This window comes from Rhinopithecus roxellana, chromosome 16 (assembly GCF_007565055.1).
Source record: "Rhinopithecus roxellana isolate Shanxi Qingling chromosome 16, ASM756505v1, whole genome shotgun sequence".
Classification (NCBI taxonomy): Eukaryota; Metazoa; Chordata; class Mammalia; order Primates; family Cercopithecidae; genus Rhinopithecus; species Rhinopithecus roxellana.
Window position 1 is genome coordinate 12,204,069 of NC_044564.1, and position 15,706 is coordinate 12,219,774.

General features: G+C 55.3%; 1 protein-coding gene across 1 annotated transcript in view; it reads left to right on the forward strand.

The window, feature by feature from the left end:
- Nucleotides 1-15,706, forward strand: part of VAV2 (vav guanine nucleotide exchange factor 2) — a 228,344-nt gene that overhangs the window by 41,337 nt on the left and 171,301 nt on the right. Inside the window, exon 2 of the mRNA XM_030919729.1 lies at nt 9,339-9,455. Within this exon, the coding sequence (XP_030775589.1) occupies nt 9,339-9,455 (117 nt within the window). The remainder of the gene's footprint in view (nt 1-9,338; nt 9,456-15,706) is intronic.

Consider the following 15,706-nt stretch of genomic DNA (forward strand, 5'->3'; position numbering starts at 1 on the left):
CGAAGGTTGCAGTGAGCTGAGATCACGTCACTGTACTCCAGCCTGGTTGATGCACTGAGACTGTCTCTCACACACACACACAAAGACCTCGGTGCAGGGGCCCTGGTGATGGCCTGGGAAGCCTCTCAGTGTTGATGATGACCGTCAAGTTAGACCAGTTTTTTTTTTTTTTTTGAGATGGAGTTTCACTATTGTTGCCCAGGCTGGAGTGCAATGGCACGATCTCCGCTCACTGCAACCTCCACCTCCCGAGTTCAAGCGATTCTCCTGCCTCAGCCTCCTGAGTAGCTGGGATTACAGGCCTGTACCACCACACCCAGCTAATTTTGTATTTTTAGTAGAGATGGGGTTTCACCATGTTGGTCAGGCTAGTCTCAAACTTCCGACCTCAGGTGATCCACCCGCCTCAGCCTCTCAAAGTGCCAGGATTATAGGTGTGAGCCACCGTGCCCGACGACAGACCAGTTTTTTGTTTTTGTTTTTTTTTTGAGACGGAGTCTCGCTCTGTCGCCCAAACTGGAGTGCAGTGGCCGGATCTCAGCTCACTGCAAGCTCCGCCTTTCGGGTTCACGCCATTCTCCTGCCTCAGCCTCCCGAGTAGCTGGGACTACAGGTGCCCGCCACCTTGCCCGGCTAGTTTTTTGTATATTTTAGTAGAGATGGGGTTTCACCGGGTTAGCCAGGATGGTCTCGATCTCCTGACCTTGTGATCTGCCCGTCTCGGCCTCCCAAAGTGCTGGGAACAGACAGACCAGTTTTAATGCAGATGCAGACGTCCCTGAGTCTCGGTCTCCTCATCTGTAAAATGGGCAATAAAGGACCACCATCCCGCTAGAATGGTTATTGGATCTGACCAGCTAATGGGTCCCTGGTGGACTGGTGTGTAGAGTTATGCAGGTGACATTGATGTGTGCAGGAATAAGGGGTCGAGGCCAGATGCTAAGTTCCACCTGCATGCTTGTTTTTGGAAGAGATGCCTCTGGAAGTGAGGGTTGCCACCTAAGCAGCAGTGACTGTCCTTGGAGACCCCGGACACCTTGGAAGGCTTCGTGGACTCTCTGCTGCTTGATGGGAAAGCAGGGCCCTTTGAGAGGTGTCAGCAGTCAGAGGGCACCTAAGGGCGCTTCCTAGACATTCATTCATTTGTTCATTCATTAATTCATTGGTTCATTTGTTCGTCTACCAGATACTGAGCCCCTGCGATGGGCTAGGCATTGTCCAGGGTATTTGGGACCCAGAGGGTGCAAACGGCCTCAACTCCTGTCCCCGTGAGCCCCTGGCCAGCCTGTCACCCAGGGTCACCTGTTTATCTACCTGATGGGCCCCAAATTTGATCCATTCCATCAAGCTGCATCTGTTGAATAGTAATCAAGCTATTTTAAGTGGCTTTTGGAATGAGCTTGGCATAAATAAAACAGGAAATTAATTTGTTTCCCCATTTTTTATTGATCAAAGACATCCTCAGCTGCCAGTCAGAGCTTCTGATGAGCACGGCGCAGCAGCGTGGCCCCAGGGAGTCAGTGCCACTCCAGCCGGAAGCAGAGCAGCCGGGCGTGCAGTCAGTCTCTGCTAAGCACAGTGTTAGTAACACTTGTTGAAGTATTTCAAGAAATCGCACTATGTCTGTGAGTACTTCCTGGAGCCTTTGCTGCAGAGCGTGGAGGCCGCACACGGAGACCCCGACTTGCTCAGAAAGACCCAAGGGCTTGAAAAGAGAGTGCCTGTTCTCCTGAGGCCCAAAAGCTGTGGTGTCCTGTTTCTTTGGGGGGTGTAGTGCCCAGATTCCCTTTTGCAGCAAGGGGCACATGGGGCGGGAGTCTTCACCTCCCAGTTGCTGGGCTGCTCTGGCCATGAGCAAAGAGCCTGAGGCCGGGCCCTTGAAGTCCCTTGTCGGCCTGTGTCCCTCCCCTAGTCCCTGGCACCTGCCTTGAGGAGCTCTGCTACGAACTAAAGGCCAGCGGGGTGGTGGGCTAACAGCTCCAGGGTGGGACCATGGTGATGAAGGGCCCAGGTTCTCGTGCGGTGTGGGTGCTCCTCAGCTCCAGCCAACTGTGTCCCCCCAACCCCCTGCCGGCTCTTCCAGTGACCAATGTCTCAGGGGATTTCTGGACTTCCCCAGTGAGATGGCCTCAGTACAGTCTCTTTTTATTTTGAGTGAGAGTTCCAGCATCGTGGAAATCAGAGGGCAGGGTTCTCCTTGCCCATTTTACAGATTGAGAAACTGAGGTACAGAGAAGCTGTGTGGCTGTTGAGGAGGAGCAGGCCTGGGTTGTCCCCACCTGCAGCACCTGCTGTGGGGTCTGCACTGGAATGTGGCTGTGTGCAAGAGGCCGGGTCGGGGAGGTGGGACTGTACGGGACAGGAGTGGGTGGTTCAGGGATGCCAGCCAGAGGCCTGGGAGAAGTCCTGCCTGTTGGTGACAATCTACATGGATGGGGAAGGTTGGGCCAGGCGATCTGGAGACCCCAGCTTGGGGCTTTCCCTGTGGGACCCCACCTCCAGCTGAGTGTCACTCCTGGGACTAAGGACACCCGGGCCCCTGACCTTCCTGGTGGGGCAGCTGAAGGGATTTTCCCGGGGATGGGCCTGCCAGAGGCTGGGGGCATCCTGAGAGGTACTAGGCCTGGGTTCAGATTGTGGGTCGCCTGCCTTCTGGTGCCTCCTTTTCCACATCTGCAAACGAGGGGGCTCAAAATACAAGTTGTTTGTGGGGACGGAGCAAATGTGGATGTGAAAGTGCTAGCGGGCTGTGAAACGGGGCATTCATGCTAGTTAGTTATTGTATGCCGATCAACCAGTTCAGCCCCCTCCTCTCTGGCCTCATTCCCAAGCCTTGGTTTCTGTGGGTGGGGCCTGCCCCTCAAGCCCAAAGGCCAGGCTCCTACACTCAGCACCTCCCCATCTCCTCTGAACAGACCGGGTTTTCCTCAAAGTGCTGTTCCTCAAAGTCATCTTAAAAAAGGAAAAAAAATAACGAGATTTCCCTGCCCAGAAACCCACAGATGGGATAAGGCCAGCAGTCTGGCCTTGGGGGTCAAACCATCCCAGATCTGTTGTTAGCTCGGTTACATCCTTGCTAGTGACCTTGGGCAGGCCAGGTGACCTCCTGAAACCTCAGTTTCCTCATCTATAAATTAGGAATTGCTGCGGTGACGCACGGGAGCTCTTAGTCAAGTGCCTGGCCTTCTGGAAAACCTGGCGACCGTGGAGCGCCTGTGATCACTGTGAGTCAGCGCACTGAGATGCGCAGCCAGTCGTGGCCGGAAGGACCTGGAGCTCTGTGCCAGAGCCTGATGCGCAGCCAGTCATGGCCAGAAGGACCTGGAGCTCTGTGCCAGAGCCTCACTGTGCAGATGAGGAGACTTGCCTGAGCTCTCCTGGGAGGAGGGAGCAGCGAGGGTCACCTCTCATAAAGGTCAGCCCGGCCCCACCTTCCTCCTGCGTGGTCCAGCTGGGGCCGGGGAGTCAGCTCCTGAGACTGTGTGGCACCTGCCTTGAAGATGCAGGCCTTGTGCCACCATCCTTGGTGAGACAGGACTTTCTCGCATCTCCTTAGGCAGGGACCTGCTGCCCTTTCGCATCCTGGCCACTCCTTTTGCCCCGGAATCCTGGGCCTACCCATGAGCTCACTGCTTGGAGCCTTGGTTGTCTGTCTGTGCAATGGGCCCGTGCACACCTCGCAGGCTGTGCAGGTGGTGAGTGAGTTGGCTGCAGGTGGTGAGTGCATTGGCTGTTGGTGCACGTTGGCATCCACCCTGCCTGTGGTCATCATCAAGCTCTGCCATTACTCCATCCCCATCGCCCAGGGGTTGATGCCCAAGCCACCTGTGTCCAAACTGCAACTCCCCAGCTGAGGCCTGCTGGCTGTGTGACTCAGGCAAGTAGATTTGCCTCCCCTGGCTTAGTTTCCCCTTTTGTAGCCCTCTCAGGGCATGCCAGCTAGATGCCAGCTCTGGAGGGCGGGGCAGGCCTGTCCTGTGTCCCACTCCAGCACTGCCGGTGACTCGTTGCCAGTAAGGGGCAGTGGAAGGGCTCACATAGGCTGAAGGGCACCCCTGCTCTTGGTGGGCTGCCGTGGGTTCTGCAGGGCAGACAGGCCTGTCCCTGCCATTATGTCCCCATCACGGTAGATTGTTTCAGAGACCCTAAAGAGACGTGACCGTCCTGTGAGCATGTGAGCGTGGCCATGAAACTTGCCCTCCAGGGTGCCCTCGGGCCTCATCTGTGGCTCAGACCCTGGGTCCTGGCTCTGGGGTCTTGGCTCTCTGGCCCTGCCCTGCCTGTCCTGTCTGTGACGCCCCGCCCTGGCGCCTTGCAAGAGCTGAAGGACAGTGCAGCTGAGCCTGGGGAGGTGGGCGGCTGGGCATGGAGCCTGTGTCACCACACTAATCCGATTTCAGCCTGATTAGGTCCGCGGCTGCCGGTGAATGGGCTGGAGAGAAAGGGGCTGACGTTTCCAGGGCACAGTACACGCCGCCTCTCGTTGCAGCGGCAGGGCCTGGACAAGGGATTCTTAGGGCCCAGGGGCAGGAGCCCTCCCTGCAGTCTGGGGCTGTGGACAGTGGGAGGTGGGGTAGCCCATGCCCGCTCAGAGTGTCCTAAGCAAACACAGTGGGGACCCCATAGCCGCCAGCCTGGGGGAGAGGCCACTCACCCTGGGACCCTTGTCACAGGGCTTGTTTTCTGGGGACAGACCCTTGCTGTGACCACTCAGCTGGACTTACAGTCCAGGATGCTGGGGCAAGCAGTGGCTGCCTTTGTGGGGGGGGGGGGGGGGGTCCCGAAGACCAGGTTGGATCAATGAGAGAGAATGCCACTTGCTCCTGCAGCCACAGGTGACAGCTGAAGCCAGCCCCCACAGCTTGAGCATGGACAGGGGACTTTTCACCTGGCGCTGACCACCATCTGGGCCTCCCTTACCCACTGTCCCTCGGCCTGTGTCCTCAATGGGCCCCTGTGGCCAAGACGCACTTGCGGCAACCTCAGCCTTGGGTCCAGTCCCTGCCAACCGTCGGGGTCTCTGTCTAGAACCTGGACCTTGAGGTTCTGATTGGCTCCAGGGCGACTACAGACCTTGCAGACTGGGCCACCGAGGAAAGGGGCTCAGGGATGGCAGGAGGGACCTGGTGCCTGCTCACACACCCGTCCTCTCAGAGGGCCTTGGCCCTGGCCAATGCCGACGTAGCTTCATTCTTGGCGCTGCTGCCCTCTGATCAGGTGCCCGCGTCCTTAACGCTCTGTGCCTCAGTTTCCCTTCGTGGAAAATGGGATGAACTGTAGAAAGCACAGGAAACGCTCACTGAAGGGAGGCCGGGCCCTGTGCGGCCTCCTTCGAGGTGGAGGCTGACGTGGTGCCCAGGCTTCGTCCCGGTCTCTGTCATCCCTGTCCATATGGTCCCTGTTCCTGCCATCTGCATCAGCCTGTGTGGCTCAGTTTTGCAGAGACCACCCTGGGTTGGGCCCAGAGCTGCACCAGGAGGACTTCTTAAAGGTTAGGGTGACCAGAGTGGCCACGAGTGGGGCCGGGCCAGGCACAGCAGTTGCTGGGCCCACGGGAAAGGGGTGCTCTGGCCCCATCCTGCGCCCGAAAGGAAGCCTGGGCCTGGCCGGCTGTGATTATGGTTGGGATCTGTGTAATTAACTCTAAACTTGGGAGGCTGAGGAAGAATGAAAATAAATGCTTCGTGGAAATTACAGACGAGCCATATGCAAAAAATAGTCGCGCCGGGCTGGAAGCCGCAGCGCACGCGGCAGTACAGACGAGCGAGAGGGTGCAGCTCCTTCCCCGGCGCAGGCCCACTCCCAGCTCCAGTGTCTGGCGCTGCCCTCACCAAGCGCCATGGACGTGGTGGCTTTAAGCAGCAGAACCTTATTATTCCTAGGGCTGCAGACCAGAAGCCTGAATTAACTGTGTGCAGCAGCAACAGTTCCTTCTGGGGCCTCCAGGGAGAACCCGTCCCACGCCCTCTCCTGCTTCTGTCAGCAGTGGCCACCCTTGGTGTGGCTGGCCCACAGCTGCATCACTCCCAGTTGCTAAGGAAAGGGGCCCATCGTCACATGCCCTCCTTGTGGGTCTGTGTCTCCATGTCTCTCTGTCTCTCTTCTAATTAATCTTTTTATTGTGGTAAAATACACATAACATAAAACTCGGCATCTTCTCCAGTTTTTCTCTAGGCCACTGTCCAGTAGCATCAAACACATTCACTTTGTTGGCAGGCGCCACCACCACCATCCACAGGACTCTCTCATCTCCCCAAGTGAGAGCTCTGTTCCCCACAAAACCACAACACCCTGTTGCCCAGCCCTTCGAGGGCGCCCGCCATTCTGCTTTCTCTCTCTGTGGATCTGACGACTCCCGGGGCCTCATGAAAGTGGAACCATGGCCGGGCACGGTGGCTCATGCCTCTAATCCCAGCACTTTGGGAGGCCGAGGCAGGCGGATCACCTGAGGTCGAGAGTTGGAGACCAGCCTGACCAACATGGAGAAACTCCATCTCTACTAAAAATACAAAAATTAGCCGGGCTTGGTGGCACATGCCTGTAATCCCAGCTACTCAGGAACCTCAGGCAGGAGAATTGCTTGAACCCAGGAGGCAGAGGTTGTGGTGAGCCGAGATCGCGCCATTACACTCCAGCCTGGGCAACAAGGGTGAAATTCCGTCTCAAAAAAAATAATCACACGGGATTTGTCCTTTCGTGTCTATATTGTTCAGAATTAACAGGTCGTGGCCGGGCGCGGTGGCTCAAGCCTGTAATCCCAGCACTTTGGGAGGCTGAGACGGGCGGATCACGAGGTCAGGAGATCGAGACCATCCTGGCTAACACGGTGAAAACCCGTCTCTACTAAAAAATACAAAAAACTAGCCGGGCGGGGTGGCGGGCGCCTGTAGTCCCAGCTACTCGGGAGGCTGAGGCAGGAGAATGGCGTAAACCCGGGAGGCGGAGCTTGCAGTGAGCTGAGATCCGGCCACTGCACTCCAGCCCGGGCGAGAGAGCAAGACTCCGTCTCAAAAAAAAAAAAAAAAAAAGAATGAACAGGTCGTGAAAAACAAAGATCATGGAGTGTTTTAGATCCACATTGTCTAAACTAGCAGTTACTAGCCACATGTAGCTTTAAAATTTAATTTAAAATTAGCAATCCAGTTTTTCAGTAGCCACCTTTTTTTTTTTTTTTTTTTTTTTTTTTGAGACAGAGTCTCGCTCTGTCACCCAGGCTGGAGTGCAGTGGTGCGATCTTGGCTTACTGCAACCTCCACCTCCTGGGTGCAAGTGATTCTCTTGTCGCAGCCTCCCGAGTAGCTGGGACTACAGGCATGAGCCACCGTGCCTGGGTAATTTTTGTATTTTTAGTAGAGACGAGGTTTCACCATGTTGGGAAGGCTAGTCTTGAACTCCTGACCTCAGGTGATCCTCCTGCCTCAGCCTCCCAAAGTGCTGAGGTTACAGGTGTGAGCCACTGCACCCGGCCTTACTAGCCACATTTCAAGTTTTCGGTGGGCACAGGCATCTAGTGGCTGCCCCACTGGACGGCACATGGATAGAACATTCCTATCGTTCCAGAAAATCCTGTTGGAGAAGATTGTACCAGATTAATGGAGACTGAAGAGGCATGGCAGCGTACACTGTGTGTGAACCCAGATTGGAACGTGGGCCAGTTTTTTTTTTTTTCTTTTAACTATAAAGGACGTTTTGGTTGTGCTTTATGTATTAAGGAAATGCAAGTAAGGTCTATAGATAAGATAACCATGTGGGGTCCATGTTAGTTTCCTGGTTTTGCCATAGGTACTGTGATTATGGAAGAGGATGTCCTTGTTCTTAGGAAATACACACTCAGTATTTAGGGATGAAGGTGTACCATTACTGCAGTTAATCTCGAGTGTTCAGAAACACACACACACACACACACACACACACACACACACTATAGGATAAAACAAATGAATCTGTTGTCTATGAATAGCCGCCGACCCCTGCCAGGATGGGAGGAGTGGCCTGAGGCAGAGGGGGCTGGGGTGAGCACTGCCTGCTGTGAGGCAGAGGAAGGGGCTGGCAGGGGCGTGTGTCCTGGCTGAGAGACCCTGCACTCCCAGGGCATTCTCAGTGCTGCTTACTTCACGCTCTTAGGCTCTGATTCTGACCTGCACTATATCTAAATCTGTCCATTCCTCTCAATTTCCAGTGAGCAGGGGCAGGCTCTCTGAACTTCTCTTGGAGCTGGGTAGTTTGTCGGTAGGGGACGGTTACTGATGAGGATGACAATCCCGGGCTCTTCTTGGGCCATGTGTGCCGCGGCTTCCCCTTGTGCATCCCTATGCTGAGCTGGACTGGGGGGCTGACAGCTCCCACACCCCACTGCCCACTCTGGTCATCAGGGCACGTGATTAACCCTGTGAGGCAGGTGGCGGTGGGAAACCAGGCCTGGTCTGGCCACTCTCCCTGGTCTCCCTGCTGGAGTCAGCAGACAGGATTCCAACCCGGGCCTGAGTGACTCCACAGCCTGCCCCCCCCGGGCCATCTCACCTGCTCCCTTGTAAGTTTGCTTACCAGCTATTTCTCCACGAAGACTGGGCAGATGGCCATTCCGCCCCGCCAAGCCTGCCGTCCTTGTGGCACGTCAGGCGCGGTGAGGGCCGAGAGCTCACTGGTTGGCAGTGGGCCGAGAGGAGATGGCCCACGCGTTGGTTTGGGATTTCTGGCTTTTGTGCTCCCTCCACCCTTCCACTGTGGTTGGCACCTGCCACTCTCTGGGTCCTCCACGGCTTCCTGGGGGTGGCCCCTGGCTGTTGGCTTTGTCACCCGTGAGTAGGAAGGATGTGTTGGTGTTGTCAGAAGCCTCGTGTGTGCGCACACGCCTGTGCACGTGCCCACGTGAGCATGCACCAGCCATTCTTGTTGACTCAAGGCTGCCATATTCTGCTTCAGCCGTGACTGTCGGCCTTGACGTGTGCTGGGTGTGCTTGGGAGGGCTGGGTTGGATGGCATGGAGGGTGCTGCCTTGCCGCCCTGACCAACCGTTATGGGGAGTGGCGTGTCTTCTGAATGCAAAGGCCTTGGGGGTTTTGCAGCTGTGTGGTGAGGAGGCCGGGGGCAGTGGTGGTTACACACTTGGACGTGGGGCCGGGCTGTCTGCTTCCATCCAGGCCTGGCTTCCCACCCGACAGCCTTGGGATGGGGGGGTTTCGTCGTCTCTCTGAGCCCATTTCCTCCTTGAGAAAACAGGAATGAGCTTGGATGTGCTGGCACATGGAAGCCAGAGCTTGCTGCTGTTGCTGTTATGGTTTTTTACAGAGCTTACGGTTTTAATAAGTTTTTCCCTACCCTTTGTTTTCTCTCTCTAGTTCCTGTGTTTGAAGAACATACGGACCTTCCTGAAAGTCTGCCATGATAAATTCGGATTAAGGAACAGCGAGCTGTTTGACCCCTTTGACCTCTTCGATGTGCGAGACTTTGGAAAGGTGAGCAGTCACTTTCTCCAGCCCCAGTTGCCCAGCCGTGGTGGCCGATTTGCCGGCTCAGTGGCAGGTGGGGCAGATCCATGGAGCAGCCTGACTGGCTCCAGCACAGAGTCAGTGGATTTCTGCATCCTCGTGTCCGGGAGGTGCAGGCAGGTTGTGTTACAAACAGGAAGGTGTGGAAGCCAGATTTGTGTGTGTCAGGGCTGGAACAGTGGGATGGCCCGTTTCTCTCTCCAGTCAGGGTGAGGCCAGGCGTGGTGAATTCAGGCGGGTGGGGGAAGAGCAGAGTGCAGACAACCCTGGCCCTTCGGTTCTAGCCAGAGGACCCTGAGCATTTACCTCCTGCCCCGAATCTCTATTCTTCCTCTGAGAATGGGCCATCTCAGGGACGCTGGGAAAAGCGTCTACTTTGTGCTCTGTGAATGGATTCTCTCGGTTATCCCGGGACAAGCAGAGCTGTTTCTGACTCCACGCAGGTGTTGGGCAAAGAGGGGGTGATTCTCCAGTGGTGACCCCGGGAAGTGTCTGTGTTCTCAGGAAGCCTCACGTGGTACCAGTCCTGCAGGAGCCCGGCTGATGCACATGACGGGACCCTGAGGCTGGCAGGTGCAAAGGGCCCGGGAGGCTGTAGTTCATTGGTGGCCTCCTGGTTGTCATGCGCGTCCGTGTGAAGAGACCACCAAACAGGCTTTGAGTGAGCAAGAAAGCTTTTTAATCACCTGGGTGCAGGCGGGCTGAGTCCGAATAGAGTCAGCGAAGGGAGATAGGGGTGGGGCCGTTTTATAGGATTTGGGTAGGTAAAGGAAAATTACAGTCAAAGGGGGTTGTTCTCTGGCGGGCAGGAGTGGAGGTCACAAGCTGCTCAGTGGGGGAGTTTTCTGAGCCAGGATGAGCCAGGAAAAGGACTTCCACAAGGTAATGTCATCACTTAAGGCAAGGACCGGCCATTTTCACTTCTTTTGTGGTGAAATGTCATCAGTTAAGGCAGGGGCAGGGCATTTTCACTTCTTTTGCCATTCCTCAGTTACTTCAGGCCATCTGGTCATATACGTGCAAGTCACAGGGGATGTGATGGCTTGGCTTGGGCTCAGAGGCCTGACACTTGTGAGCCTGGGCACAGAGGGACTCAGGGGCCACCTGCCTTCCGGAGCCCAGCAGCTCCACGGTTACTCTTTTTTTTTTTTTTTTTTTGAAACGGAGTCTGGCTCTGTCGCCCAGGCTGGAGTGCAGTGGCCGGATCTCAGCTCACTGCAAGCTCCGCCTCCCAGGTTCACGCCATTCTCCTGCCTCAGCCTCCCAAGTAGCTGGGACTACAGGCACCCGCCACCTCACCCAGCCAGTTTTTTTGTATTTTTAGTAGAGACGGGGTTTCACCGTGTTAGCCAGGATGGTCTTGATCTCCTGACCTCGTGATCCACCCGTCTCGGCCTCCCAAAGTGCTGGGATTACAGGCTTGAGCCACCGCGCCCGGCCCACGGTTACTCTTTTTAAATGGATGGGATCAGGGCCGCGATCGCTTCCTGGTGGATCGGGGGCTGGACGCCGGAGGTGCTGACAGTGACCGACGAGGCCCCAGGCCCCTGCCTGCTGTTGGGCTGCTTCTAGGAGACACTGCTTCCTGGACCACCAGGAGAGTGAATTTCCACCTGCCGATGGGAAATAACAAGATATTTACTGCCTGGTTTATTTGCACATCATTATCAGGGACTTGGTGACTAAGGAAATGCTCTGTGAATGCGTGATTTGTGAGGTGCAGAGGGAATTCGGGTTTGCAGTGGCGCGTGCTGAGAAGTCAGTTCCAAGAGGAGCGTGTGGAAGTGCTGCTCGGCCTCAGGTGAGGACCTGGAACAAGGGCATTCCAGGAGCCACTGGACCTGGCACTCCCCTTTCTCGCTCCTGGAATTCTCTAGACGTGAGATCCGGGGACCTCTTCATGAGCACATCTCTGTGTAATCATCCAGTTCTTAGAAGATTGTCTCTCTTAAATGACTCACTGAGGCCCCCCTGCAGCAACGCACGTGCCTGGGAGTTTGATGCCTGGTGGAGGCCCGTGGGTCCTGCTGTCCAGGGCTTGCCTGCTGGCCTAGAGTCAGGGAGGCTTAAATGGCCTGGGCTGGTTTCCTTTCCTGTAAGTGGCTTCTCAATTATTACAGATTTGTTTTGAAATGGTTTGGAACTCTCTCCCACTCCTTCCTTGCAAACAGCAGAGATGAATTTGCCTGCAGGGCCCTGGGTAATGGAGAGGCTGATGGTTCTGGACTTAGAGAAGAGCCTTCAGAACACACACACACACACATGCGCGCACACACACTCTTGCACCAACCCCATACATGTTCACACTCAGGCTCAGACACACACAGCTCACATGCACACATACACTCATTCACAGACATACAGTCTCACACACACACATTCACACAGACACCCATGGACACACCACACGCAAACGCACATACACACATTTGAACCCATCTTCCATATTCACACCCACACCCAGACACACACAACTTACACACATTCATAGACGTATCGTCACCCATACATGTTCACACAGACATCCACGGACAGCCCCACAGCACAGACGTATCACACACCTTCACACACACATAGTCTCGCATGTACACACGTACTTACACACGCAACTGGTTTTTATAATAACTGTAGAGAGAAAAATACAGGAGAACCCTGGCCAAACCTAATTCTTGGCCAACAGTTAAAATGTAGCATATTCAGTATATAATTTCATTTTGCTTTTAATTTGCTATGGCGGAACGCAGTGATGTAAGACGTACATAAATTTGGATTAAACTCTCATTATTCACTTTGCCAGCTGTGTGGCCAAGCAGTTTGCAAATGGGCAGCCCTTGCCATCGTCCGTGGTTTCCAGTGAGGCGGCTGCAGCTCTGAGGGGCCGCAGAGGGGGCTTCTCGCGCCGGCCTCTCGTCTCCCCATGTCTCACCGTGGCGGTCAGTGGTGGTGCTGGCCAAGCTGTGGCATTTCTTGTGGGGAGCTGGGAGTAGACGGCGGGTTTGGACCATGAGTCATGGTGTGGAGTGCTGGGAATGGAGGTGATGTCACCGTGCAGACCCCCGGGCTGAGCTGAGGAGCCTGGGTGAGGCCCACAGGAGGTGTTCGTGAAGCACAGGTCACTGTTGCTGCTGCCCCCACTGGTCGCTTGAAACATGTCCAGACTTCCACACAGAGATGGCAGCGCTTACCGTTTTTCTTTCCATTATTTTATTTGTAAAGATGCAATGGCTGGGCCGGGCGTGGTGGCTCACGCCTATAATCTCAGCACTTTGGAAGGCTGAGGTGGGTGGATCATTTGAAGTTAGGAGTTTGAAACCAGTCTGGTCAACATGGTGAAACCCTGTCTCTAATAAAAATACAAAAATCAGCTGGGTGTGGTGGTGGGCGTATGTAATCCCAGCTACTTGGGAGACTGAGGCAGGAGAGTTGCTTGAGCCCAGGAGGTGAAGGTTGGAGTGAGCAGAGATCATACCACTGCACTTTAGCCTGAGTGAGAGTGAGACTGTCTTAAAAAAAAAAAAAAAAAAAAAAAAAAAGACACAATGGCCGCACCTTTTGGAGACAGAGCAGGTGGCTGAGCACGTGGACTTGGACCTCGGCTGGCTGGCTTTGAGTCCCAGCCCTGCCATCTCCAGGGTGCGGCCTCGGCCAAGTGAGTTAGCTTCTCTAAGTCCCATTTGTAAAATGGCGGTGACACTACCACCCTCAAAGGTCCCTTGAGTGGGTCAAGCCATGTGTGCAGGGTCTCAGCACTGCATGTGCCCCGGGGCCCTGCCACTCTGGTCTCCGCATCTGAGCCACGCCCTTTGCCTCCTGGAGGCCGCGTGAATGTGGCCTGTGGTGTGTCAGGGACAGCTGGCTGGGGACCGGACCCCCTGGGACCGTGTGCTGGGTGCTGGTGCCCTTGGGAGCAATGGAGCCGGAGCCCACACTTGCCCTCCAGAGTGGGCCTGGCCTCGGCCCCGCCAGCCCTATTCTCCGTGGCGGTGCTTTCTTTTTCTTTTTTTTTGAGACGGAGTCTCGCTCTGTCGCCCAGGCTGGAGTGCAGTGGCCGGATCTCAGCTCACTGCAAGCTCCGCCTCCCGGGTTTACGCCATTCTCCTGCCTCAGCCTCCTGAGTAGCTGGGACTACAGGCACCTGCCACCTCGTCCGGCTAGTTTTTTTTATTTATTTTTATTTTTTTTAGTAGAGACGGGGTTTCACCATGTTAGCCAGGATGGTCTCGATCTCCTAACCTCGTGATCCGCCCATCTCGGCCTCCCAAAGTGCTGGGATTACAGGCGTGAGCCACCGCGCCCGGCCTGTGACGGTGCTTTCTTCCTTCCCTGGATGTTTTTCCTACCATGGTCAAGCTGTGGTCAGCACTTCCAAGTGGAGGCTGGCCTGGGGCCAGTGGAGGCTGGGGTGCTGGGACATTCACCACAGTCCGGAGCCTGACAGTTCTGCTCTGCCAGTGCCTCCTGGCTTCTCTGGGACAGGTGCTCTGGAAAAACAAAACACAAGCAAAAGCCCAGCTTCGCCCTGCGGCCTGGTCTGCCCAAGTGCTCAGACTCCTGGGGACCTCTTGCTGGGCCGGGGCATTTTGTTCCAGCCCCTGCCATGGACAGAGGGGAGGAAGGGTCTGAGCATGGAGGGGACTTGCCAAGGCTGCTGGTCTCTGGCCTCCCGGACTCCCAGCTTGTTGACCACAAGGAGCGGGTGTGGAGGGGCGAGGCTGATGTGTTCTTCTCACCACAGAGGTGAAGAGCGAATGCCCCTTTCATTTATTTGGGGCGTTTACTGAGCATTTCCCACATGTCCAGATTCATCTTTTGTTGTTCATGAGCTCTGCCCAGTAGGGACACCCTGGCCATTCCAAATGAGCTTGGCGGCCTTCAGCAACCTCAGACCACAAAGAGGTGGCTGTGCGCCCACCCCCTGTTCCTCCCACCCGTGGCCTGCCCAGGAGCAGGATGGCAGCTGTTTCTCCCCAGAACACAAGGCTCTGCAGTCAGAACTGACTGTTGTCTGGGATGGCTGGGGCTGGTCAGGGGTAGCTGAGGGGTGTGGGGCTGGGGACTCCAGGGCTACCAGGGGCAGAGCTAACTCTCTTACTCCTTGTTGATCGATTCCTAGTTATATTCACAGCATTCAGGGCTGAAAGGAGCCTGACGGACTGGCGTTCATCAGGGTCCTCCAGAGACCAGAGAGAAGCAGCTGGGTAGAGGCAGACAAGAGGGACCGACTGGGAGCATCGGCTCTTGGGACTGTGGAGGCCCAGGGGCCCCCAGCAGGCTTTCTGCGAGCTGGAGACCCAGGAATGGGGGTGACAGGGCTTGGCCCCAGTCCCAAAGCCTCAGAACTGGGGAAGCAATGGTGAGATCTTCAGTCTAAGGCCAAAGGCCTGAGAACCTGTGGGGCAAGTCTTGGAGACCAAAACCTGAAGTTCTGATGTCCAGGGGCAGGAGGCAAAGAGTCCCAGCTCCAGGAGAGGAGGAGGGAGTCACATTTTCTCTGGCTTTTTGTTCTGTCTGAGCCCCTAGCCGCTTGGATGGTGCCACCCACAGGAAGGGCATCTCGTCACCCGCTCACACGCCCGTCTCGTCTGGAAACACCCCCATAGCCACACCCAGAAACAGTGCTTCCCTGGTTCTCCAGGTATTCCTTCATCCAGTCAAGCTGACACCTAAAATTCACCATCACAGCTGGCTGGTATCTCTGGTTGGTTTAGGAAATGCCATTTCCCCTATTAAGGAGGTTTGTGGTGTTTCAGGTCTTGTCTAGGCTCTGGTTTGTTGTCATTCATTTTCTAAACAGCTGCCTCCCGGCTCCCCAAGTCTCTCATGTTGTGGGAGTCATTCCTTGGGAAGACAAAAGCCATTCATTTATTCATTCATTCACTCCTCCATCCATGTATCCATCCATCCATCTATCCATCATTCATCCATCCATCCATCCACCCAACCATCATCGATCCACCCACCCATCCATCATTCATCTATCCATCATTCATCCATCCATCCATCATTCATCTATCCATCATCCATCCATCTATCCATCCATCCACCCACCAATTCACCCATCCATCCACCCATCCATCCACCCATCCATTCATCAATCATTCATCCATCCATCCATCATTCATCTATCCATCATCCATCCATCCATCATCCGTCCATCCCTCCATCCACCATTCATCTATCCATTCATCTACCCATCCATCCATCCATCTATCCATCAT